Raw genomic sequence first — 24,701 nt, 5'->3', positions numbered from 1 at the left:
AATATTATAAAAACTAATTATACTGTTGTATTTTATTATGATCAAAGGCTCTAAACCGCCTCGTCTAAATTCAAGTTGGCCCCAAGTCAACTCACCCTGAAGTCAACTCGGCCTCAAGTCAACTCGGCCTCACGTCAACTCGGCCTCACGTCAACTCGGCCAAAAACTTATCGGTCAACTAACATTCACATTCATTCTAATATTCATCCCTATAACATGCGTACTTCGTTTTTATTATTTTTCTTCTGTTCATTAGACTTATTTTGTCCCATTTATTTGCACTTTTTACGTTTCATACTTTAACGTGGCCTAGTTGACTTGGGGTCGACTTGAATTTGGCTGAGACGGGTTAAAGCCTTTGATCATAATAAAATACAACAGTATAATTAGTTATTATGATATTGAACATTTTAGATTTATTAGACTCTTTTTTCTATTGTTATTTCTACTCTGAAAGACATACGAACCAAAAATATAAAATGTAATAGGAATTTGACTGAAGAAATGATTTGCACATTTGTAGAATACCTTTTGCACATTTAACGTCAAAACTGACCGTTTTTACATTTAACGGCGAGATGTTTGCACATTTGCGGGTAATGAATTTTTACAGATTTGCACATTTGAAGGTAAAATGTTTGCACAAATGTGGTTGTTTGCACATTTGAAGGTAAAATGTTTGCACAAATGTGGTTGTTTGCACAAATGTGACTTTTTGCACATTTCACGGCTCCACAATCCCCCCACTGATAAGAAAGTGCTTATTTTCAACTAGCTCGTGTAACACAAATAAAATCCCAAAAATTATGAAACATAGGGGAAACTATAGATCGATAATTATTGGAATGTATGATCAATAGAAATTCTGTTTTTATTTTAGTTAAAGAATCCAAGGTTAGAGTTTTATAAATTGCCTTTTTAATTATGAGGTTGACCTGACTTTTATGTTGACAATTATAATTAAAACATTCACAGTTTATTGATGAATTTACCAAATTCATGTATGATTGATGGTCTGTCTGGAAAACCACTGATTGTTGGGGATATGAATGTACACGTAGGTAACCACGTAGACAATTTTGTTGCGCAGTATCTACAAATTTTACGTGATCATAATTTTATTTAAACTGTAAAGGAACCGACTCATGCCAAAGGTCATATTCTGGATCATGTTTTGTGTCGCGTCGACAATAGTACTGTCACAGATTACACAGTTCTACCTCATAGATACGGTTCAGATCACCATATCGTGAAAGTCGCGCTTGACTATGATAAACAAGATCAGTCTAAAATAATTTGTAAATCACGCTCTTTTAGAAACTTAGACATTGACTCATTTCAACTTTTGCTTAAAGACAAACTTGCTGTAATCTTCCAATTAGACGACCCTGACAAGCAAGCCATATGCCTACATGGCTGCTTAAGAAATGTACTCAGGTGATCTCCCCTGTTTTTACGCACATTGCAAATAGTTCATACACATCGGGTGTTTTTCCACAAAGTCTAAGAATAGGTGCTGTTACACCTATCATTAAAAAACCCTCACTTGACCAAAATGTTTTGGCAAATTTCCGACCTGTCTCAAATTTGCCAACTCTTGGAAAACTAATTGAAAGGCCAGTCTTGAGTGCTTTTAATAATTATTGTATTGAAAACGACCTCATGGAGCCGTTCAATCTGCTTACAAACCCAAATTTAGTACAGAGACAGCACTGTTAAAGCTTAAAATTGATATCCTGCAGGAATTCTCTAAGGGTCGTGTGGTGATACTGGTACTTCTAGATTTATCCGCAGCCTTCGACACGGTAGATCACCATATACTTGTAAACAGACTTAAAGATAACTATGGGGTAAAAGGAAATGCTAGTAACTGGATTCAAACATACGTTGAAGACAGATATTGTAAAGTTACTTTAAATGGATCTGAATCAAGTAAATTTCATCTTAGCTCCGGTGTCCCACAAGGGTCAACAATTAGTCCCTCACTTTTTACCACTTACATTAAACCTATTGCTGACATTATTAAGTCTCATGGGATACTTTTTCATCTATACGCAGACGACACTCAATTGTATACCAGCTTTAACCCTAAAGTGCCAGGGGATCTCGAAGTTGCCATTTATAGAATTACTAAATGTATTAATGATCTTAGTATTTGGATGTACAAAAATCAACTTAAACTTAATGAATCAAAAACAGAGTTATTAGTTTTAACTCCACCAAAAGTCGACATTAGTAATAGAAATATTCAACTGAATATTGATGAAATTATTGTTAAACCCTCCAACACAGTTAGAAATCTTGGTGTGTTTGATGTTTTTCTTCGTATGACACCCCACATTGATAATGTCTGCCGTACTGTAATTTTTTTCTTAAGGGCATTGCGTAGAATAAAAATTGTTTAGACAAAAAAACGTGTACCGAGGCTGTGAGGTCACTAATTCTATCCAGGTTAGATTATTGTAACTCACTACATAACATTTCGAGATTACAAAAGCTTCAGAATCGGGCTGCCAGGTTCATTTACCAAGTACCTATGTTTGTTAGTTCTAGACCTGTGCTTTATGAATTCCATTGGCTACCTGTTGAAAGTAGAATCACTTTTAAAGTGTTACTTCATGTCTACAATTGTATAAATAATAATGCGCCCTGTTATCTGAGCAATCTCTTACGGGTGTATAGATGTGATAAGAGAGGCCTGAGGTCCGAGATAGATCACACTAGATTGGATCACTGTCTCGAAAAGCGGACCTCTGGAAATAATACTTTCTCAAAATTTGGACCGGTGATGTGGAACGAACTCCCGTCTGTGATCCGGGAACAAAGCACGGTTTTAAAATTTAAAAAAGCCCTCAAAACACATCTCTATTTCCTAAGAAGTAACTCATTGTTGGGTCTGCTGATGTAAAGCGCTTTGATCATTTTACACTAATTTGGAAAAGCGCTATATAAATAAAATAATAATAATAATTATAATTAATTACACTAAATTCGTAATTATTGCTTAATTATTTTTCAAGTGAGATCAGGATAAGATATAGAAATGTATAATATGAATAAATATTAATTTTTATTTGAATAAAGAATATTTTAATACATACATTTTTGTTCTTTTACTGGTTATTGTGTTGTGGAAGGAGCGAGGTTTATACAATGGTTAATAGAAGTTATAATTAAAAAGTGGAAATCAAGCTTTATTAATCATTCAACGTAAAGACTTTTAATAAGTTTTCAAAAAGATTTTATCTCATCAGCTGGAGGGGCTTGGAGGATGTGTTCTATACTTTTGATATTGTCACTACAGAAGCCGCTCCAGACGACCCACATCCAGATGTGTAAATTGCAGATATTCAGTACTAATGTAGATGATCCTATTCCAAGTGAACGATATAATACTGTGGTTGCTTGCAACAAATATGGCTACCTTTACATTGGATACAACAAAGGTAAAGTACATTGCAGTAATCTAGTGGTTGATGCCGAATACATTACAATGATATCTGCAATATTTAACTTGTATGTGTGTAGTCTAGTGGCGGTATTAGATGCAGAATGTAGAAAACAACAATACTTTAAATGTGTTGTTTTTGGAATTAATTGAACTCCTTTAAAAATATTATATTGTTCGTGTATTATCATTACAAAATAATATAAGCATCCACATTCAAGCAGTAAAATACATCCGTGTGTTAATACAATATATTTCTTGTCAACAATTTTAGTTTATTTTTTTCTTTGCTCCTCATAGGATTGGAAATTGTGAAGACATCAGAATTAATCGAATAGTACAGTTGATATTTATTTATTTGTTCTCATTTTTTCTTTTCTTTTTCAATTGTATGTGAAAGAAGAGTGAGCTTTCCCAATTTATATTGTAACAATTATATGTGTTTCTTTTGTCAAAATAAATGTGAAAATGAATGAATGACAAAACCAAGGCAACAGATAGAATTTGAGTTTAATAAAAAAATATTAAACAAAATAAATGTTAAGTAATCAAGTTTTGACAAGAACACAATTGTATGGAATCCAACAGGTGTCTGTATGAAAATAATAGTCTATGGAACGACGTTTACCCAACATTTCGACAATATGAATTTTATGAGGTGATATGTGAAATGCCTTTTGATACTTTGTGTTAGGCATTTCAATTCTCTAAGGTTGGTAACTATGCATTTCATTCAAAAAATGTCATTCACATTAGTTTAAAGTATTTTATTAAAACATTTCATTCAAAGCATTTCACTCACATTCAATTGAAAGCATTTAATTCAAAGCATTTCACTCACATTCAATTCAAGGCATTTCATTCACATTCAATTCAAAGCATTTCATTCACATTCAATTCAAAGCATTTCATTAACATTCAATTCACTCACATTCAATTCGAAGCATTTCACTCACATTCAATTCAAAGCATTTCACTCACATTCAATTCAAAGCATTTCACTCACATTCAATTCAAAGCATTTCACTCACATTCAATTCAAAGCATTTCATTCACATTCAATTCAAAGCATTTCACTCACATTCAATTCAAAGCATTTCATTCACATTCAATTCAAAGCATTTCATTAACATTCAATTCACTCACATTCAATTCAAAGCATTTCATTCACATTCAATTCAAAGCATTTCATTAACATTCAATTCACTCACATTCAATTCGAAGCATTTCACTCACATTCAATTCAAAGCATTTCACTCACATTCAATTCAAAGCATTTCACTCACATTCAATTCAAAGCATTTCACTCACATTCAATTCAAAGCATTTCATTCACATTCAATTCAAAGCATTTCACTCACATTCAATTCAAAGCATTTCATTCACATTCAATTCAAAGCATTTCATTCAAAAGCATTTCATTAACATTCAATTCACTCACATTCAATTCAAAGCATTTCACTCACATTCAATTCAAAGCATTTCACTCACATTCAATTCAAAGCATTTCACTCACATTCAATTCAAAGCATTTCACTCACATTCAATTCAAAGCATTTCACTCACATTCAATTCAAAGCATTTCACTCACATTCAATTCAAAGCATTTCATTCACATTCATTTCACTCGCATTCAAATTAAAACATTTTAGTCCAGTAAAATTATGGTTGAACGTAGAACAAATTGCAACAGAATTGTTGTATCTGGTTGATATGGTCCAAATGAACATCATATCAAAAGCTTACCAAAATCTGAAATCGGGAAGTTGTTAAACATTCTCCTTGTTGAAATGAACATCATTTCCAAAATCGGACGACAGGAAGTGGGTTAATTACCATAAATTCAAAATGGCCGCTATTTACTCTACCATTTTGAAGCTCCGTATCTCCTTAATGGTTGGTTTTGGACCACCTAAGTGCATTGCGAGTAGATAAAAAAAGTTGTTGGCTCATAAACAAATGTCATCTCAATTTTGGATAGGAAACTGTGATAAACCCAGTTGGTGGGGAATTGAGATGAGTTTGTGGGATGGGTTTGAATAGCCTGACCCACAGACAATGACCTTATTACAATCTAATTGTTTTAGTTTCCTTTACCAATGTAAAAGAAATGAAGTTCTAAAAGATGCAGTTGTAGGAAACACAAAACAAGATGTGTGCGTTACTACAAATTAGTTGCGGAAATGTCACAACCTTTCATAATTGTAGAATTACTATTTTCATGAGATTTTGTAAAAGAAACAATTTATCACTTTGTATTCAATTGTACTAGATTAATTACCTAGAAATTCATGAAGAATATCAAATCCAATTTATAACCAATATTAACTATGTACAAGTAACATCTTTGACAAATATTGTAAATTATTTAACAACTGCATGGAAAGAATGCAACAAAATTTATAATATCCTTCCATAACACAATCTTTTACTTTCGCTCAAATGTATTGAATGTATTTTTATAACCTAATGTTTATATACTTTTTAATGTAATAATATTTCATAAATGTTTGCATTTGATTGTGTATTAAGATAAGTCCATATTTATTTTATTTTGTTGCACATCTCTTGAGAATTGAGAATTGTGCCTCTGTTATAAAAGAGAAACAATAAAGTTATTATTATTATTACCCCCTCTACGCTCTACTCCAAAAATAACAACTGTACGTACACACACAAATTAAAACACACATGTCGTCGTAGCCAGCCAGTTTCACTTAGCTTTCTGCTCTTCTTGCTCGACTCTCGGATCTTCGGATCTCCTACACTGCCCTCTTGTCTTTTCTAGGCTTAGCTTAGCTAGCTGCTAGCTAGGCTGAGATAAAAACAAAACAAAGAAAAATGGGCAGATCTTCAAAAGATAAACGTGATATTTATTATCGTCTTGCTAAAGAAGAAGGTTGGAGAGCTAGAAGTGCATTTAAATTATTGCAAATTAACGAAGACTTCGATATATTTTCAGGTAAGCCCAGGCCTAGCTAGGCCCCTAGGCCTAGTTAGTTAGGGTCGTAGCCTAGGCTAGGCCCTAGGAGAGGACTTTAATTAATAAAATAGCCTGCAGACAGATACAAGCCCTATACACATCAGATGATAATTATGTATGTACAATTTTATATTGTAGCAGACAAAAGCTTGGATGTTACCTTGCTTGGAGGTTACCGACTAGTTGGCTGGCTTAGTGGTGTGGTAGTGCAGCTAGGGGTCTAGAGGTTTTGCTGGTCAATGATAATTATGGGATGCTAGTCAAGTCGCCCCATCGCAAAGTCGCCCCATACAAAGTCGCCCCTTACACAGTCGCCCCACCGCAAAGTCGCCCCAAAACAAAGTCGCCCCGACACAGTCGCCCCATCGCAAAGTCGCCCCATCGCAAAGTCGCCCCAACGCAAAGTCACCCCATCGACCCGTAATTACTCCGCCGTTGTCGCACTACAACGCATCATCTGAAGATGGGGAAACCCCGCCGGAGTTTTACGACGATATCAGTCGCGTTCGAAATCGGTCGCGTTTAATTTTGGTCGCGATAAAATGATGTTATACGATCTAGATTATTTTTACTTTGGTCGATGAATATTTATTATTATTAGGCCTATATTAATAATTTTTTGATTTTTGTTTTTATTTTACAGGTCAGTATGATGAGAAAGATGTGTGCCTTAAAAAATGACAATTTGTAAACATAGTTTAAGATTATAGTATTATCCAGCATAATGTAATGTCATTTAACAGTACATAATTATTTAAATGTGAAATATTTTATAGGAAACGTAGGCTGCGTCTGTGTCTTTTATTTTATATGCAACAAATTACGTAAAACAATTTATTTATAAACATTCAGTTTACTATTATATACATAGTATTACAATGAACATTGATTGTAAGCCTGGAAAGGCAATCCCATCATTATATCCATTATAAAATTGCATCATATCACCACTATATGTCGTAAATGATGACGTGCGTGTGTGTATTCGTCGTACGTCCGTGACGTGTACGTATTACTCCGTGCCTCTGTCTTGTTTAATTTAAAATTAAATAAACACCCGATATGAGGATATTTATTAGGCATGATAATTAGAATGTTCTATAACCAAAAGGGTTGAAAAGAATTTCTTCAGTAAAATGATCATTGTGCTGTTGAATAAAAGGCGACTCGCCATCTGAAACATTCTCTGAAACCAATCGGAGCTGCGCCTTCTGGTATCTGTTTCCTCACAGCTGCTACGTCTTTCTGCTGACCGTCGGGGAGTCCCCTTTTTAAAAAACACGCACACGATACTGTACGATGGTTTTTCCATGGTCAATATGTAGCGTTTTAAATTTTACTAAAATACCTGCATGTAAAACAATCATATCGGCGATGAAATTTTTTTTTTTCTTCATTTTGAAAAGTCATTATAAAATTAAGACACATAACTTGTCAATAAATGCAAAATGATCAAGTAGCCTATAACACTCATTGTCTTACAACACTGTTATTGTTTTAACTACTGTAAATCTATACGAAGGCCTACTACTAGAGTACTACACATTTATACATTTATATATTATCCTAAAAAATGAGCTGGTATCCACGCGTAGGTTGAAGAAATGATTCGTAATTGTGGCTCTGGTAACTAATTTTAAAATCATACTAAATTAACATTTTCGAAACTATAAATCAGGGATAATCTTTTTAGAACTTTCAAACAAGGGAGTATTTTTTTAATGATTTTTAAAAGCACATCACTCCATTAAAACCTGTAAAATAAAAATTAAAACACAAATTATGTATATAATAGGATAAACATTATAATGTATGCGACATTTAGCGCGACCAAAGTAACAACGCAATCGATATCAAACGCAACCGATATGATTAAAACAGCGTACTACTAGCGGCGGCGCTTCATAATCATACCGAAATAAAACCGTGGGCGACTTTGCGATGGGGCGACTTTGCGATGGGGCGACTTTGCGATGGGGCGACTTTGCGTTGGGGCGACTTTGCGTTGGGGCGACTTTAGAATGGGGCGACTGAGTCGGGGCGACTTTGTTTTGGGGCGACTTTGCGATGGGGCGACTTTGTATTGGGCGACTTTGTATGAGGCGACTTTGCGATGGGGCGACTTGACTGGATCCCATAATTATGTATGTACAATTTTATATTGTAGCAGACAAAAGCTTGGATGTTACCTTGCTTGGAGGTTACCGACTAGTTGGCTGGCTTAGTGGTGTGGTAGTGCAGCTAGGGGTCTAGAGGTTTTGCTGGTCATTGTAGGTTCAATTCTCGATCAATTTTTTTAAATTTTTTTTTTATTCAAAAAATTGTATTTTATTGACCATCGTCTTTATTCATCATCGTCTTTACCCACCATTGCCTAGAGGGATGTTTTTTTTTAGTTTTAGGTTTTAGTTCTCAGTGAAAAGTTTCTGTCGGAATCTGTTACAATGGGCAGATGAGTTCCGGTGCCGGAATCCTAACCACGGCGTATAATAAATATAGAAACATCAATGGAGAAGTCTATATATTTTTACAATTTTAGATAAATAGTGCGGTGGTGATTAAAACATTTGGCCATGGAGTTATACCCGTTTGTATATTGTTTCATAATAGAATAAAAAAATTTGTATCAAAGATCTTTAGTTAGAGCTAAATATTTGGTTGCGTTAAGTTCTGTATGGTTACAACAAATATTTTTTCCTATACTTGTAGGTGTTACTAGAGCTGTTGATTTATGTGCAGCACCCGGGAGCTGGAGCCAAGTATTAAGTCGTAAACTACGGTAAATAATATTACGCAATACCATTTATTGTACCGACTTAACTCACACTCCCAACACCAGAATATGTTTGGTCCAGCCTAATACGTTTGGTCTTCCAGGAATGTTTGAATTTAATTTTAATGGTAAAAATCAATTTAAGACCATTACTTAGCAGAGTTTCTGGTATTGATAGAATTGAATATAAATCCATTGACCATTTAAAACCTCATGAAAAGTCTGCTTTGGCAGAGTCTCTGGTATTGAGAGAATCGATTGATAATCAAATTTGTGAGCATTTAGAACTCATGAAAAGTCTGTATTGTGAAAATCGACTAAACTGTATTTCAATTTGTTGAACCTTATTTTCCTATGTATACAGTAACATAGACTTGCCCCAAGTCTGTATTTATTGTCTTTTTTTTATTTATTTGTTTTCATTTCGACCACGATTTTTGTCTGAAAATACAGACTTGTGAAACACGTATAGAAATCGATTTGCAGACCGCAAACATCCGATAAGAATGACGTAGGTTATCATACCGTATTTGGCTATATGGGGCGGGCGGTATGTAAATATGGATTTCGAATCAACCAATGATCATTTTGTTTCAAAATGAAAAAGATCGAGTACGTACGTACAGTGCTGAATGTACGATCGAGACTGAACAACTGTTGAAATATAAAATCGTGTTGCCAAGTTGTTTTGTTTATTTGTTTAGTCCTGGCCTAGGCCTCCTTCGTAGGGCTACTCAACTTGTACGTATGACCTGCCAAATAAAACGCCAATAAGGTACATACCACCACCGACGGGCACACAACAGGGCTACACCACCACACAGAACAGGACAGGGTCTGGGTGGGAATTAAATAAATGATCCATTCAATGTTTGATTTGGCGGAGAAGCTAGCCTATCATATCAAGACGAGTTTTCATGTTCTTGGGAAAAATCTCATCAAATGTTTACTACTTACTAGGCATTATAAAATCATTTCTAGCTAGCCTTCAAAAACTTTCATCAATGTACTCAAGTACACATTGTCTAAACGTAACATAGCGCATGCGCATCGTCTTAGATGTTGAGTCTTTGAAATTCTGAAATATGAATATTAAAACTACGTACGAGTGAGTAGCCAATGGCATGCGGCTGAAACTAGTCAACTGGATAATTTATGCACCAAGAATTCTTGGTGTCAAACCACGTGACTTATGCGTGTTTCCCCAGACGGAGTAGCCAAACTCAAGTAATACACGTATGAAACGCCATATGTGCAAAAATATTTATATTTTTACAAAACTCCGTCTGGAGCCCAGACTAACAGTAACATAACAAGCAGGGAGTTGTAAAATAATTTTACAACTCCCTGATAACAAGCTAACCATAAAATAGTCGTTAACTAAACAAATTAAATGGTTTTCATGATGAGTCAACATTTTTTTGGTTGTTTTAGTCACATATTTTATACTGCATAATGAATTAATTTTACTAATAGAGCAAAAGAAGAGACGAGAGACCAGGTAAAGATTGTTGCAGTAGATCTGCAAGCAATGGCTCCATTACCAGGTGTTACACAGCTACAAGGTGACATTACAAAGGTACTGCTCAGTACTAATTAAAAATCAGTTATTAATATTATTAATAAAAAGTACATTATTTGGTGGTTTTACATTGAATAATTACACATTTATTTATTTCATAATCTCATTCAACAGCGGGAAACCCGCCCCTTACAGAATGGAATAAAATATATATGTAATAATATGTAAACCTTTGTATAATAATTAAGTGATAAATTTAAGATTCAGAAAAAATCTGTGCTACTGGTGTAAACTCTATGAATAGAATATGTCACTCTCCTAAATGAAGCGTTCATAGAGAGACCTTGTTGATTGAATAGAGACTGTTGAGGAGGAGACAATTGTTGATGTCAACATACTGCGTTGAAACACCGGTTCTCGTCAGATCACCGAAGTTAAGCAACGTTGGGCCCGGTTGCGTTCTGGATGGGAGACCGTCTAGAAATAGCAGCGGGTGCTGTATATACACCAGAGAGTGATGGTGTAATGGTAATATCGGACTAGCATGTGATAGGCATGGGTTCGAGATTATCTGTACCATACTAATTGCATCCTTAGGCAAGATGCTTTACTCTCATTGCCTCGTCCTTCGGATGGGACGTAAAGCCGTTGGTCCCGTGTACTTAACAGTGCACGTTAAAGAACTTGGTACACTATTCGAAAAGAGTAGGGGATCGTCTCCTGGTGTGCTGATCTGGTAGGCGCTGCACTGCTGGCTGCCGTGGGTCCGTGGAGGGCCTAATCCGAATTTCCTCAGTTTCCAGTTAAACTTGAGGACCAGTAATAATACATTTAACATTTTAACATTTAACATTTAACATTTAACAAATAAACCTGTATTTATTGTTTAACTACAGTACTTTACTACTTATAGTACCTGGCTTTATCTGCTATAATGTTACCCATTTACACTGGTGTCATAATTGTCTCACTCTATCTACAGTATATGCTTGGTTCCCACTTAAACTCAACACAACATTCAAAAAGCACAACACAAGTGAGTTGACAAATCACAAGCGACAATTTGGATGATTTATCATGTCTTGATTGATCAAATCACTTGAAGAGCAGTTGTATCCTTGAGTTGAGTCCATGTGAGAACCAAGCTTTAAATCTGAGCTGCTTCGGGATATTGAGTGCTAAAAATAAACGTATATTTTCTGTTTGCATACAGGTGTCAACGGCCAATGAAATTGTCAGTCATTTTGAAGGAGAGAAAGCAGATCTAGTGGTCTGTGATGGAGCCCCTGATGGTAACTATATTAAAGGAATTATTATTACATTGCTGTGCATAAAGCTGTGTTTTTTCAATAAGTACAAGTAATACTAATAATAAACTTACAATATTTACAATTTCCATTACAGTAACAGGACTCCATGATATAGATGAATACATACAAGCACAGCTGCTTCTTGCTGTAAGTACAAATAAGTTATTGTGAGACAAGGATAGCACTATTATAATACAGTACAGACAGATAAGAATGTTCTTCTGGGTGAAAATATCCTATTTAACATGCGAAAACCAGACTAACAGACACATTTGCAGGAGAACCAGATAATTTTTAGTTTTTGGGAGAGTTGACTTTGACTTTGAAAAAGGTTTTACAAGCCTGTGCCAGCTGGTCATCCATCAAATATTTTCAGTGTACAGAAAAAGTCTCGTTTGGGACACCCCTGCAGGGAACACCCCTATTAAGGTCTTTCTTTTTAAAAAGTATGATCAACCTGTTATTGGTGCCTTGTACTGTTGGTTGAAGAACAAGGAATAAAAAAGGGGAAACGTCCCATAAACTGTATCCAACCCCTTTATCAGTGTTGACTGTAAAATTAGGTATTGTTATTTGTTATTACAGTAGATGTACTAAAAAAAAAACAATTTATAATGATAAACAGGGGAGATAATGTAATAAAGAAATATAATTATATATTTGTTTTTCTTTTTTTTTTTATAGGCTTTAAACATTACAACACATGTCTTGAAATCTGGTGGTACATTCATTGCTAAAGTAAGATCTGTTCAACAAACAATCATTTTAATCTATGAACTTGCATAATTATATAGATTCTTGATTAGCCCAACCTGGCATATGTTAGAAAATTCATGTGAAGTGACTTTTAAAGTGGAAAAAGTTTTATTGAAATATAAACAGTTTGTAAACTAAAAATGTAAATGAGTTTGTAATCAACATCTTCTTTTTTTTTTTTTTTAGATTTTTCGTGGTAAAGATGTCACTTTGCTGTATTCTCAGTTAAAGATATTCTTTCCAACAGTCACTGTTTCAAAGCCAAGAAGTAGCAGAAACTCAAGTATAGGTACAGTGTGATGTAAACATGTTCTTTGAGTTAATTTTACAAATCAAGGTCTTTAATATTAGTACTGCAGTAATAAAGATAATCATTTATAATGCATACCAATTGCTTTTGCAGAATCCTTTGTCGTCTGTCAGGGCTACTCACCACCAAAAGGCTATGTACCTAACATGTCAAACCCACTGCTAGACCAGCACTATGGTAAATTTTCTTCTTACTACAGCATGATCTCTTTGTTATAAGACAGTTCTCCCAGAGGGCCCAGTAAAGGACTATGAACAGTTCCCCTACCCCTACTCCTTTTGAATATTGTAACAAGTTCTTTATCATGCACATGTTCAATTTACTGTATGTATAATGAACCAACAGCTTTAGGTTCCATCCAAAGGTTGAAGCAATGATAGTAAAGTATCTTGCCCAAGGATTACATACTGTACAATACGGCACTTAACACATGCCTCTCGCATCCTAGTCTGATATCCCTATTACGACACTCCATTCTTGCAATTTACTTTACATTTCTGATGTTCTTAGATGTTGACTTCAACTCACTAACAGGAGTAAATCGTGTCATTGTACCGTTTCTTGCTTGTGGAGACCTCAGTGCTTATGATTCAGACAAGAATTATCCTCTAGAAGTAAGTTATTTCAGGTTTTAACTACCGAGAGACAAATCAACTACTTATGTTTGTATTGATACAGTTTTCAGTAGAAGTGTAAATCTAAAACACTACAGTATATCATGAAAAGTGCATGGCCACCTTTTAAACAAATTGATCTGCACATGTTAAAGTATTACAAAAATAACATACATTGAGAATCTTATTTCTAATAATTAACATAAAAAAAAATGGATGATAGAATTCTACTTATGTTTAAATCAACAATATAAAGAGTTTTTCATCACTAATTCCATATCCGATGCAAATAAAAAGTCTATCCAGACTTTTTTAAAATTATGTGCACCACATAATGTATGTGGGATATATAACTGTACATTCAATACACATCTTCCATATTGAATGAAATGAAAATTAATAATTATGTAAATTCAACCTTTTACAAGTATTATAAACGCTGCCATGAAAATTAATAAAACGATGAAATTATTAAGGTATTTCCTTTTCATTGCAGCTTGAACATGGGGCTGGCTACAAGTATTTACCACCAACCCAGTCCCCAATCAACCCACCCTATCAAACAGCTTGCAAATTAAAGAAATCAGATCAGTTAGCAAAACAGGATGTGGCTTGTGCTTCTACTACACAAGATGAATCAGACTTAGCTGCTGCTACTAGTGATATAGAAGAGGCAATAGTACAACCAATGAGTTGATGATGATGCCCCTGATGAGTGACAAGACAATGTTTTAAGCTCTGTCTATACTATCAAACTAGTTTGACAAAAAGTGTGATGTGCCCAAATATGGTAGAGATATCCTTAAATATGGTAGTGATATTACATCATCATGTCCATATATGGGCACTTTACATTTTTTTGACACATAAAGTTTGATAGTGTAAACAGAGCTTTACTACTATTTATTCTGTTGGAATGGAACGTTTAATTAGGTTCTTTATTTTAATGATTCTTTTTTTATTTAAAGATGCTTGTAATAATTGCCTCCTCTCCTTTTGTTGCCGTGAATGTTGAGGTTGTTTTTTAATGTATTTGAGCTGTTAATGACATATTCTGGCAGTGAGTTCCATTTATTAATTGCTCTGACGTAAACAAAATTATCTCTCCTGATGGTATTATGTCTGTTTATATAATGTGAGAGTGTCCTCTAGTTGTACTGTCTTTAAGTGAAAAAAGAATTTTCCTTGATATTTTCTATACCATGAATGATTTTGAACATTTCGATAAGATCACATCTACTTCGTCCTTCTTCAGAGGTGTTGGTAAATGTAGCTTTGCTAGGCGGGAAGATCCTTTTAATAGTTATGACACAAGTTTGGTTTCTGAAATATTCTTGACATTTTATTTTGAATAAATCATACAAAAGCTGTATCATTATTATTGGACTTTGCCACAATTATGTTTGATTTCACCTTTTAAATGCTAATTCTGATACAGAATATTAAAACTATGTATTAAGTGTAATATACAATAAAGAAATGTGTATATTTATTTGTTACTGTATGTTTTGTGATTATGGAAGTTTATTAAGTAATATACACATAATTCGTTTAATACTTTATTTTAACATTATTTTAAAACATTTTTAAATCTGCTTGCTTGCTTGCTGTAGTGTATACAGCTTATAAACTAATACTAAAATACTGTCTACAATCTACAATAAGTAACAAACTATTTCAACAAAATACGAACATTTGACAATGTCAAAAATAATATAACATCTTGTCTTATGCTATTTAAATTAAGTATTAAATGTATTCAACTTATATAATTAAAAAATTATTTATTATGAGTGGTAAATTGTTTCTTTTAAATAATGAATATTCATGTATTATCAGATCTGTAGATTGAAGAATTTCAATTGGTTAATGTTTTAAAGGTCAAAAAGCTATACTTTAACACATCTTTGTACACTCATATATTACTGCTACATCACAATGCAAATCAACTGAAAATTTAGAATATTAACCACAATTTTGGGTTACAACTCAATATGCAATGCAAAATCAGTAAACAAATCCTGTATTTAATAACAAGTAGAATATGGTAATTTATAAACAACACATGTATCTTTTAAAGGGTTTTTAAAAGCTTTTTATTTTCCAAAATTTGGAAATTCTTCAGCAAACTCATCACAGTGTAATTTATGGAACCTTCCCCACGCCTTAGCCTGACAGGTACGGCTACAATACACTGCTGTACACCGCTTACAACGTCGCAACTTTCCTTCACCACCACCACACTGGTCGCAATTCATTAAAATCTCTGGACCATAACGTCTGCGGTATCGAAGCAATACCTGTAGAAAAAATATTGAAATATTAAAACATGGCATCTGTGGTTCAAATACTAAATATCTATAGTATTTATGTGATTCTAGGCTAAAGAGGAAACCATTTTTCAAGTTTAAAAATTCTGTATCTTTAAAGTGAATACCACTTAAGCGATTGGTAAATAAAGGCCTTGCAGAAGCAAGAGGACAACCAGTGTCGGAGATTTGGTTGTTCTCTCAATTTCTTGGTTGCCGAAAACATGTGGCGGCCGAAATTCAGATTGTGACTGAATTGTACTATTGTATTCAACTTGGTTGCCCATCAAGACCAACCATTAAAATTTATATTTGACATCAATTATTGGTTACCACCGGACCACTTATTCTGTGAACCCAGCAGCTACAGACACCCTGATACCACCAAGCTATTCATATAATGGAAAATTGATATATTGTTTACATACCTTTCCTAAAAAGTCTTTAAATTTGTAATTGTTTTTATCAAGTATAATACATCTGTATATATCAGCTAAGGACCTATGATAATACCCCAGTTTGTATAGAGTCTGTGCTCTACGGTAAAATGCTTTCAACATTGTGAGACCAGTCTCTTCAGTTTCTGTAATGCAATATTACAATACAATAAACATTATCTTCATATAATACAAGTCAAATTGAAGTTTAACATTCAAAATCTATTAAGTATTAGTATAACAGCTGATTTTATTAAACAAATTCCCATTTTCAAATGGGTCATGATTGGGGGAATAACATAAACTGGACTGAATTGTGCACAGGTCATGTGGACAACATACAAACACCTTTATTTCCCCAAAAAATGTCTTTCTTTGCACGATAGTGGTAGAGTTGTACTAGTAAACCAGGATTCTATTATTTCCGATAAATATGCATTGGGGTGAATGCACCTGTGCCGATTTTACCCTTACCCTTTCAGCTAGTGGATGACAGCGTTAACTACAGGTAACCTTTAATAAAGGTCAATGGAAGCTTGTCAACGCTTACCTGTATGTCCACATAAGCCAATAACTCTGTTGCAGTCGTCCAGAGCTTCTTTATGCATCTTAAGGTTTAGGTAACATTGAGCTCTGTTGCTAAGTATTTTTACACGTAAATCTTCCCTGAAATAATTATTTCAAAAAATACCTTTAGGTGAAGGTAGGATTTTAAAGTTGTTTAATTATTTTAAAGAGAAAGGAAACACAATGGAAATACATGGTTGCGTCATATAGGTTTTCAGTGAAAAATGGGTACAATAAACCATTTATGATTTCTTATCCATTTCAAGAAGATTATGTTAATGGGGTGCTTAAACAAACATACTGCGCAATAGATTATCGCTACATATATTATTTCTTAGTTAATTTCACTAAGGCAAGATATGTATAATACATATTGGTATAGAAATTAAAATTCAGCTTTGGCCATCAATACAAAATCCGCCCTTTCTTAAATCGGATGTCAAAGGCGACACAAATTGATGATAGATATTGACAGAGGAGAAGAGCAATAATAGATGACACACACTTGACTATCACGTTATTTACGTCAATTTATATGAAGTCAACCAATATTATAGCTTTTGATTTCACGTAACATCACATGGTTGTGTGAAAATAAAATCAACAAATCCAACGACAAGGATATATTCTACCTAGTGTGAAATGATGTGAAATAACATTTCTGATATGATTTAACTCCACTGTAATAACAATGTGCTTACCATAAATAAGGTTTACCATTTTCCTGTGTATTGATTTTTACATATGGACACAAGGTTATAGCTCGACTGTATGCGTTCATAGCAGATTTATATTTTCCATCCTTAAACAGTTGATTGCCTTTTTCTTTCAGCCTATCAGACTCTGCACGATTTAAACCTTGAGATCCTTCTGCCTTAGCAGTCTCATCCGTAAAAACCCTTGATGAATCAAGTAAATTTTATATGTAGTTAGGTATACAGTATATAAAAAACGAACATATAAATTACTACAGTAGATCATTCTTTTTAAGTACCCTGATTTTACGTTCCCTGATTACGTACGCATAAATTGGCCGATGACGTCATTGTTTTAGTCATTTTAATACATAAGACTGTGTTATTTTCTTACATTGAGGGCGCAAGTTAACAACCAACCCCAAAGCCATGGCTATGAGACAAGCCACACACATGCATTCCCTCTACACAGCGGTGACTGTTTTATTGATATAAAATACAAGAACATTGATTTATAACACTTTATTTAAACATCGCAAAAACAGGGAATTAGTCTTTTTAGCTACGATCTACGTATTTGGGGTCAATTTAAGGTCAACATGGATTTTACGAATCCCATGTTTTACGTACGTCCCTCAGTCCTGTGCCGTATGTAAAAGGTAGGTTCTACTGTATTCAGTTTAAAGGGGCACCTCAAGATCCAGATCAAGATTGGTGGCCTTATACGTAGTGTTATAGTGTGGTGGTAGTGTTATGTTTTCCTTTGTTAATTGTCTCACAGGACAGTGTCCCCTCAATAGGGGTGTCTCAAAGGAGGATTCTACTCTATTATATTGTTTCGTTTCAAAGGAAATTGTCCCAGAGAATTGGTTGAGCTCCCATCCTCGCAACCACAATGTAACTGGTTACTTGTAGATGGTAGCAGTATTCTTTAATAAATCACATCCAAGTCTTGGTGTAGCTAATGTGTTAAGGATTACTTATGTAGTTCCAAAGCTGTGCCTAATCATTAGACATTTTAATTTCTAATATTTTGTAGACAATATATTTCTATACTCACTTATTATTTGCACTGCTTAATTTTGATTTGTAATCCATCAGTGGACTATTCCATTTTTCTTTCTTGAAAAAAAAGAAAAGAAAGCAGATTGATTAATTTAGAATACAATATTTAGAAAAAAGGTTAGGGACCAGGGTTCTATTTGTTGTAAAACCATGTTAAATGTTAGTACCACACTGCACCGCATTGCATGGTGGAAATTTGTGAATAAGTTGTGAACTGTGCGTGCCATGGTTGCAGTAAGTACGTGTCATTGCAGGATGTGGCATGCAGTTCACAATCATAATTTGCGCATATTTCACAACAAGTGAGTGAATGATACACGCATTGGTTGCCCATGCAGACAATGTGACCTAGCATATGTAATGATATGGGTCTTAGGGTTAATGCAAGGTGTAAACTATCCGTAATAGATACATAGCAATATGTGCCAATAAATGTACAGTACATTGTCTCACATTGAATAAAAAACAGTGCGAACAAAAATGTGTGCAAGGGGCATATGTTTTAAAATAAAATAGTATTGTCATATGCATGCCCTGTATATGAATCAGCATGGAAGCACCAAAATGTTGATGAATTTCGTTACTTACTGTCTTAGTGAACGTGTAAGGATAATCATATATTTCCCTTGGTCCAAAATATTTGAAAAGGTGTTTATATGTGCCTTCGTCAGTTGTCCTGTTTACTTGTTGAAAATTCGTCAGTGCCAAATCACGAAGAGTCTCATCAATTGAAAATACGAAATTACTCATTGCAAACACAAGTTCCTACAGAAAGGACAAAAGAATGTTTATTAAGGAGTATCAAATCCAACTGGTCTGACAGGAATTGGTAGAAAGTGATGTAATATTAAAAATAGGTAGGTGGTCACTAATATCGCTGTAGATCAGTCCATTAATATTAGGGAATTCAATATTGTTGGTAATTATGTTATCAATTAACGTTGAGGAGGTTTGTGTAATACGGGTGGGTTTGTGGATTAAAGGAAGGAAGAAATTACTAAATAGTAAATTGACAAAGTGTCTTGACTGATTATTTGACTGATGTTTTAAAAGGTCAATGTTAAAATACCCTAATAAACATGGCAGGATAACACATGTTATATTATTGGAGGGTGTGTTGCAGAGGATTCCCCCTCTAGATCTGCCAAGGGTTAATTACAGTATGAAAATAGAAATCGAGCTTACAGTAGGGTTGTTCTATGAATACAAAGGTCATAAGGTAAGAATAGATTAAACATTGGTATTAAATAATCATTTTAGTAGGTTAGGTGCATAAAAATGAATTCTTATCAGATTAATATGGGGACTCCTTCATGCATGAACGAGTCTACACACTATTATTATTATATAAACAAAATCATACTTCTCTTTCAAATATTTTATCTTTTATTGATCCATCTTTCAAGAGACATGATATAATCTCCAAATATCCACGGATGATGACAGGAGAACTAGGAAAGAAAACTAAAAACACAAAATATTGTTTTTAATATATTATTTGTTTACAGTTTATTAGGAAATAAAAAAATTTAAATATACTTTAAAAATATAGACAATTTTATTTTCAGAAAAGCACATTCATACTATTTAGGAAACTTTCGTAAACAGTTTGGAAATTGAATTGAAAATAGATCGCATTTACATAAAATTTAAATTAAATGTTTTAGAATCCAAAATGTGGTAAAATGTCCCACAAAAAGGAGCTAGACCTGATTATCTGCTCAAAACAGCACAGTAGAATACACCAATTTTTATTTGGTTCATTTATTGAATAAACAATCTCATTCTCAATTTTCTTTTTCATGAGGTCATGAGTGTACAATTACAATACCTTCTTATTTTCTGTATTACTGTACATACATTAATATTTTGTTTAAAAAAATATCTTACCAACAGCCTCTAGGACTTTCAATAGGTAATAATTAGAAATCAATAATTTTGCCATTTCACGATTTTTAACGAGATGAAACACAAGTTTGGTAGTACATCCAACGATCAACTGGTCTCGTTGGTTACGCTGTGGGCATTTAAACCAATCCATTATTGCCTGTAGTATAAAAGATAAAAACAAACTGATTGTTAATAAATAATAAACAAATAAAAAATATAACACAAAGTCAGTGGATATAATTTTGTATAAAAGCTTGTTCATTCTCAATGCTCGAAATTCTCTCCTGTTAACTAACACTTGATACCATTCAAAGTTTAAGTCCAAATTGACTGCTATCAAATGTAACAATATCACGTTGGTTAATTACCTTTTATAGTCGGTACAGGTAGTACAAACTTTAATATGCTTAATAAAAGATTTCATTTATAGGCCTACAAAAACCAACATGTTATGCTAACCCAAATAGATCAGCTTTTTTTAAAATAATCAGAAACAATAATATGTATGTATATTATATGTATATATTATTATGAAACAAAATCAGTAAAATTTAAATACAAATATTTAACTTACCTTCATGCATAGTTTATCTTCCATTAACAATTTTTTGGCACTATCATCTTCTGCAATAGTCTGTAATGAATAAAAAGAAATGTAAAAGAATAAATTGTAGTGGTTTTTTTTTTTTTAATAAAGGAGGCTTTCGATACAAATGAAGATCTAGGAACAAGTATGTTAATTCATTGTGTGCATGTGAGGTGAGAAGTAGTAGGATGTGATTCCTTTTATTAAATTATTAATTCAACTTCTCAATAAAATGCATATACAGAAAAAATAGACAAAACACACATTAGTGAAGGATAGGACTAACTACAGGTGGTAAACATGGTCCAGTACCAATTCCTTTATCCTTGACATGGTTCAGGCGGTATCTAGGGTTCCAGACGACGGTTATTGCAATTTAAAAACTACCTGGTAATGGTTCCATGTACAAAAACTTTGGGTTTTAAGGTCTCTGAATTACACATAAAAGTAGTGCATTGGACTTGCTAGAGAAATGAAATTAGTAAAAAGATAAATATTTTGGCACATATGGCGTTTCATACGTATAATACTTGAGCTCAAACACTGAATGGTGTACTAACATACAAAAGTAAAATAACTTGGGGCAAGTCTAGTAAAACCACCTACTGTACCTTAAACTAAAAAGAAAAGAACAAACCACAAACCATTTGTAAAATTCCCATAGAATATATACGAAGATAATATGCCCATCGATTTTTTGTTGAAGTCATATCCTTTAGACCTGGCTCCATTTCTAGATTTCCAAAGTCAGATCGTGGGAGGATGTATATAGGCGAGTCCATCATTGCCTTTTCTTCAAATTGGTAGAGCTTTTTACGTTGGTAGATTTTACTTAGAAGCTTCAATGCGTTATCTCTGTATAGGAAGTAACCAAGTGTCTGGATTCCATTGGCTGACGTGAGCGCCCTGCCAAAAACCTGTGGCGCTATGTCAAACATATCATACAGGGCAACAATAGCACACACACCAGGAACTATGTAAGCAGAAGTGTCAGATTTGGAATTCATGCATGCTGCAATCAAACAAAAATGGTAAATAAAAGTGCAGATTGCAGTAAATAAACTGAAGATGGGAAGTTTAACTATCAGCTTAAAACTTGTCTTTACTGTTTTATTTCGTATGCATCCAACAGCAAGTAACTCGCCAATTACAGGATGGATAAACAATTTTTTTATTTGAGGCTTAGAGAGTGGAGTTGAAAGAGTCGTGAGTTACAATCTTGGCACTAGGTCGGGATTGAACCCTGGAGCTTAGGTTTGGAAGGCAAGGATATTAACCACCATGCTACAGCTCCACTACATCAAGGAACATATCAAATTAATTTTTAACAATTGTTTGCTTTTGAAAATGGAGCATAAATTTGCATAATTCTACTTTGTTAAACTTATTGGCCTCATAGACTTGTATATGTGTCAGTTTTCATGTTGCAGAATTTTTTTTATAGTCTTTGTTGTAGCCTGGAAAGAGGGCAGTGACAGATATTTAAAATATTTGAAACAGCATGGATAATATGCATGTATAACAAGTTCTAAAAATAATACTTAATTGTAAATATTTTCTTTGTTATACTTCATCATACTGTAAATAAACTAAACAAAAGCCTTTTGTTACAACACTGTAAATTGTTTTCACATTTAGAAATAAACGCAATATTTCTCACATCTTTCTGGGTAAGTTTTTACAAAAGAAATAAAAAGTTCAGTAGTATTATCTGCAGATCACTAGCTTCAAATGTTGGCACCACCGATTAAAAATTAGTAAGATTTAATTTTGAGACAGTAGACAAAGGAGAAACTTAAAAAAAAAAAAATTACACGTACAGTAGTACTGTGTAACATTAGCACAAGTTAACAGGCATAAATAAAATCCAGTTATAATACAATACAATAATAAGACATTTTTCCAATAAATAATTTTCAGCATAATCATTGTTTAATGTTTTACTTACATTCAACACATTTGAGAAGTATCTGAATGCCACCTTCTTTCTCCATCAATTTAATGATACCCTTCCTTGACTTTGGTTCATCACAACCTCTAGCTAAGTACGCATTTAAAAGGAAGCTAAAAATTCTGATACAGTGATAATGCACACTGAGCCAATGGTCGCCCTCTTTAGATACACTGGATTCAAATTTCATCATAGCTCCACTGTTTGGTCGAAGTTTAAGAATCTGTATGACATCCGACATGAGGTCAAGTTTTAACAGGATTGCGAGTACTACTTTGTTACCATTGAACAGCTATGAAAAAGAAATACACTTTATGGTTTAATAACGAAATTTGACTGGATCACGTTTTTTGCTTAGCAAATGCACTGTCGTTAGGATGCAAAGGTAAACATGATGTAAAAAGTAACCAGTATAAATACCCTTTTGACATCTGCATAAATTGTTACAACTTGTTTAGGTTTAATCTACCGATTTACATGTTTTTATACACACTACGCGCGAATTGTGAGGAATCTCGGGAGACTTGATTAAGCATGATCGGTCAGTATAATACCAGGGTAATAAATGCGTGCAGTAACAACTCGGGACATCTCGGAACAAAAACAGGCCTCTCATTGGTGTTTTTCCCCCTCACCCAGAAAATTGTCTTCACACTATACAAACCTGGTGGTTACAACTTGTTGTTACAAGTTGCAGGTGAGAAAAGGGTAATTACTCTCACTGTATGTGTGTTTTTTAGTAGTATGGGTATTCTGAACCATTAAAACAATATACAGCTCACTCAGATTGTCACATATCCACAGAGCATACTACAATATTAATAGAGTCGGTACTAGGCCTACACACACTTTAAAAATATATATGCAAAATAGTGACCAGTCATTATGTTTAGCGCTAGTGGCGTTTCATAAATATCATTGAACTAGAAAGCTGAACACCGACACAGAATCCCACCCCTTTTTTTAACTTTATTTTAAACACTTAGAAAATAAAACTAAATATAAAAAACAAAATAAAGTGGTGACTAACTCCAGTATGGTTTTCCATCAAATATTTTGATAAACTTGAAATAAAATAGTGTTGGATCTTCTGTCTGTTGCTATCTTTACTGAGTTCAGCAGTTCGTGCAGAAACGTCCCTCACATCCTCGCACTTCAGAAACCTCCACAAGCCTGCAATCTCGTCCCAAATCTGCCTGTCTTTCTCATACAAGCGGCTAGCCTTCTTCTCCGGTACTTCACCATCTTTGTCGCTGACGCCAGATAAATACTTGCTAAGTCTACCATACAATTCTTCGGCCTGTTCTATACTATGTATAGATATTTCTATATTGTGAGCCATAACCTTTTAACAATTATCAAAACATCAATTTCGGCAGAGAGATCACAGCGAGGAGGCCTAGCTACTAAACAAAAAGAGTTAAACAAACAAAAATAACTCTGAATCTTATGGAACGCCACAGGGGACAATTTTCCCGTGCACGC

At 33.9% G+C, this 24,701-nt stretch overlaps 3 protein-coding genes across 4 annotated transcripts in view; 2 read left to right on the top strand and 1 right to left on the bottom strand.

Annotated features, from left to right (window-relative positions):
• LOC144834555 (uncharacterized) overlaps positions 1 to 24,701 on the top strand; it is a 258,410-nt gene that overhangs the window by 206,452 nt on the left and 27,257 nt on the right. The window lies entirely within an intron of this gene.
• On the top strand, positions 6,151 to 15,197 carry LOC144858780 (tRNA (cytidine(32)/guanosine(34)-2'-O)-methyltransferase-like). The gene is made up of 10 exons (XM_078714894.1): positions 6,151 to 6,410; positions 9,141 to 9,210; positions 10,681 to 10,783; positions 11,940 to 12,018; positions 12,131 to 12,183; positions 12,721 to 12,774; positions 12,979 to 13,081; positions 13,196 to 13,279; positions 13,613 to 13,716; positions 14,213 to 15,197. Exons 1-10 carry the CDS (start codon positions 6,290 to 6,292, stop codon positions 14,411 to 14,413), a joined length of 972 nt encoding a protein of 323 aa, XP_078571020.1. The 5' UTR covers positions 6,151 to 6,289; the 3' UTR covers positions 14,414 to 15,197.
• On the bottom strand, positions 15,184 to 24,618 carry LOC144858740 (uncharacterized). Of its 2 annotated transcripts, none has more exons than XM_078714843.1 (12): positions 24,247 to 24,618; positions 23,214 to 23,508; positions 21,910 to 22,277; positions 21,254 to 21,313; positions 20,680 to 20,836; positions 20,153 to 20,253; positions 19,378 to 19,554; positions 18,785 to 18,846; positions 17,731 to 17,928; positions 17,013 to 17,128; positions 16,454 to 16,608; positions 15,184 to 16,016 (listed from the first exon to the last, which is right to left on the bottom strand). In XM_078714843.1, the coding sequence occupies exons 1-12, from the start codon at positions 24,556 to 24,558 to the stop codon at positions 15,813 to 15,815; spliced, it is 2,205 nt and encodes a 734-aa protein (XP_078570969.1). In that variant the 5' UTR covers positions 24,559 to 24,618; the 3' UTR covers positions 15,184 to 15,812. The 2 variants fall into 2 exon arrangements, with proteins under 2 accessions (XP_078570969.1, XP_078570970.1); XM_078714844.1 differs by having other exon boundaries at positions 15,834 to 16,016; positions 16,539 to 16,608.

Source organism: Antedon bifida, chromosome 2, assembly GCF_963402885.1.
Source record: "Antedon bifida chromosome 2, ecAntBifi1.1, whole genome shotgun sequence".
Taxonomy (NCBI): Eukaryota; Metazoa; Echinodermata; class Crinoidea; order Comatulida; family Antedonidae; genus Antedon; species Antedon bifida.
Note: the sequence above shows the minus strand (reverse complement) of the source record. Positions and strands in the feature narration are given on the sequence as shown.

Bases quoted from the DNA above. Each gene is read 5' to 3' on its own strand.
- LOC144858780 (XM_078714894.1), top strand. From the start codon at position 6,290: ATGGGCAGATCTTCAAAAGATAAACGTGATATTTATTATCGTCTTGCT. The intron at 6,411-9,140 runs GTAAGCCCAGGC...CTATACTTGTAG, and splicing joins AGACTTCGATATATTTTCAG to GTGTTACTAGAGCTGTTGAT. The intron at 9,211-10,680 runs GTAAATAATATT...TTTTACTAATAG, and splicing joins GTATTAAGTCGTAAACTACG to AGCAAAAGAAGAGACGAGAG.
- LOC144858740 (XM_078714843.1), bottom strand. From the start codon at position 24,558: ATGGCTCACAATATAGAAATATCTATACATAGTATAGAACAGGCCGAA. The intron at 19,555-20,152 runs GTATGATTTTGT...TCCTTTCTGTAG, and splicing joins ATAAAATATTTGAAAGAGAA to GAACTTGTGTTTGCAATGAG. The intron at 18,847-19,377 runs GTAAGTAACGAA...TTTTTTTTCAAG, and splicing joins CTTACACGTTCACTAAGACA to AAAGAAAAATGGAATAGTCC.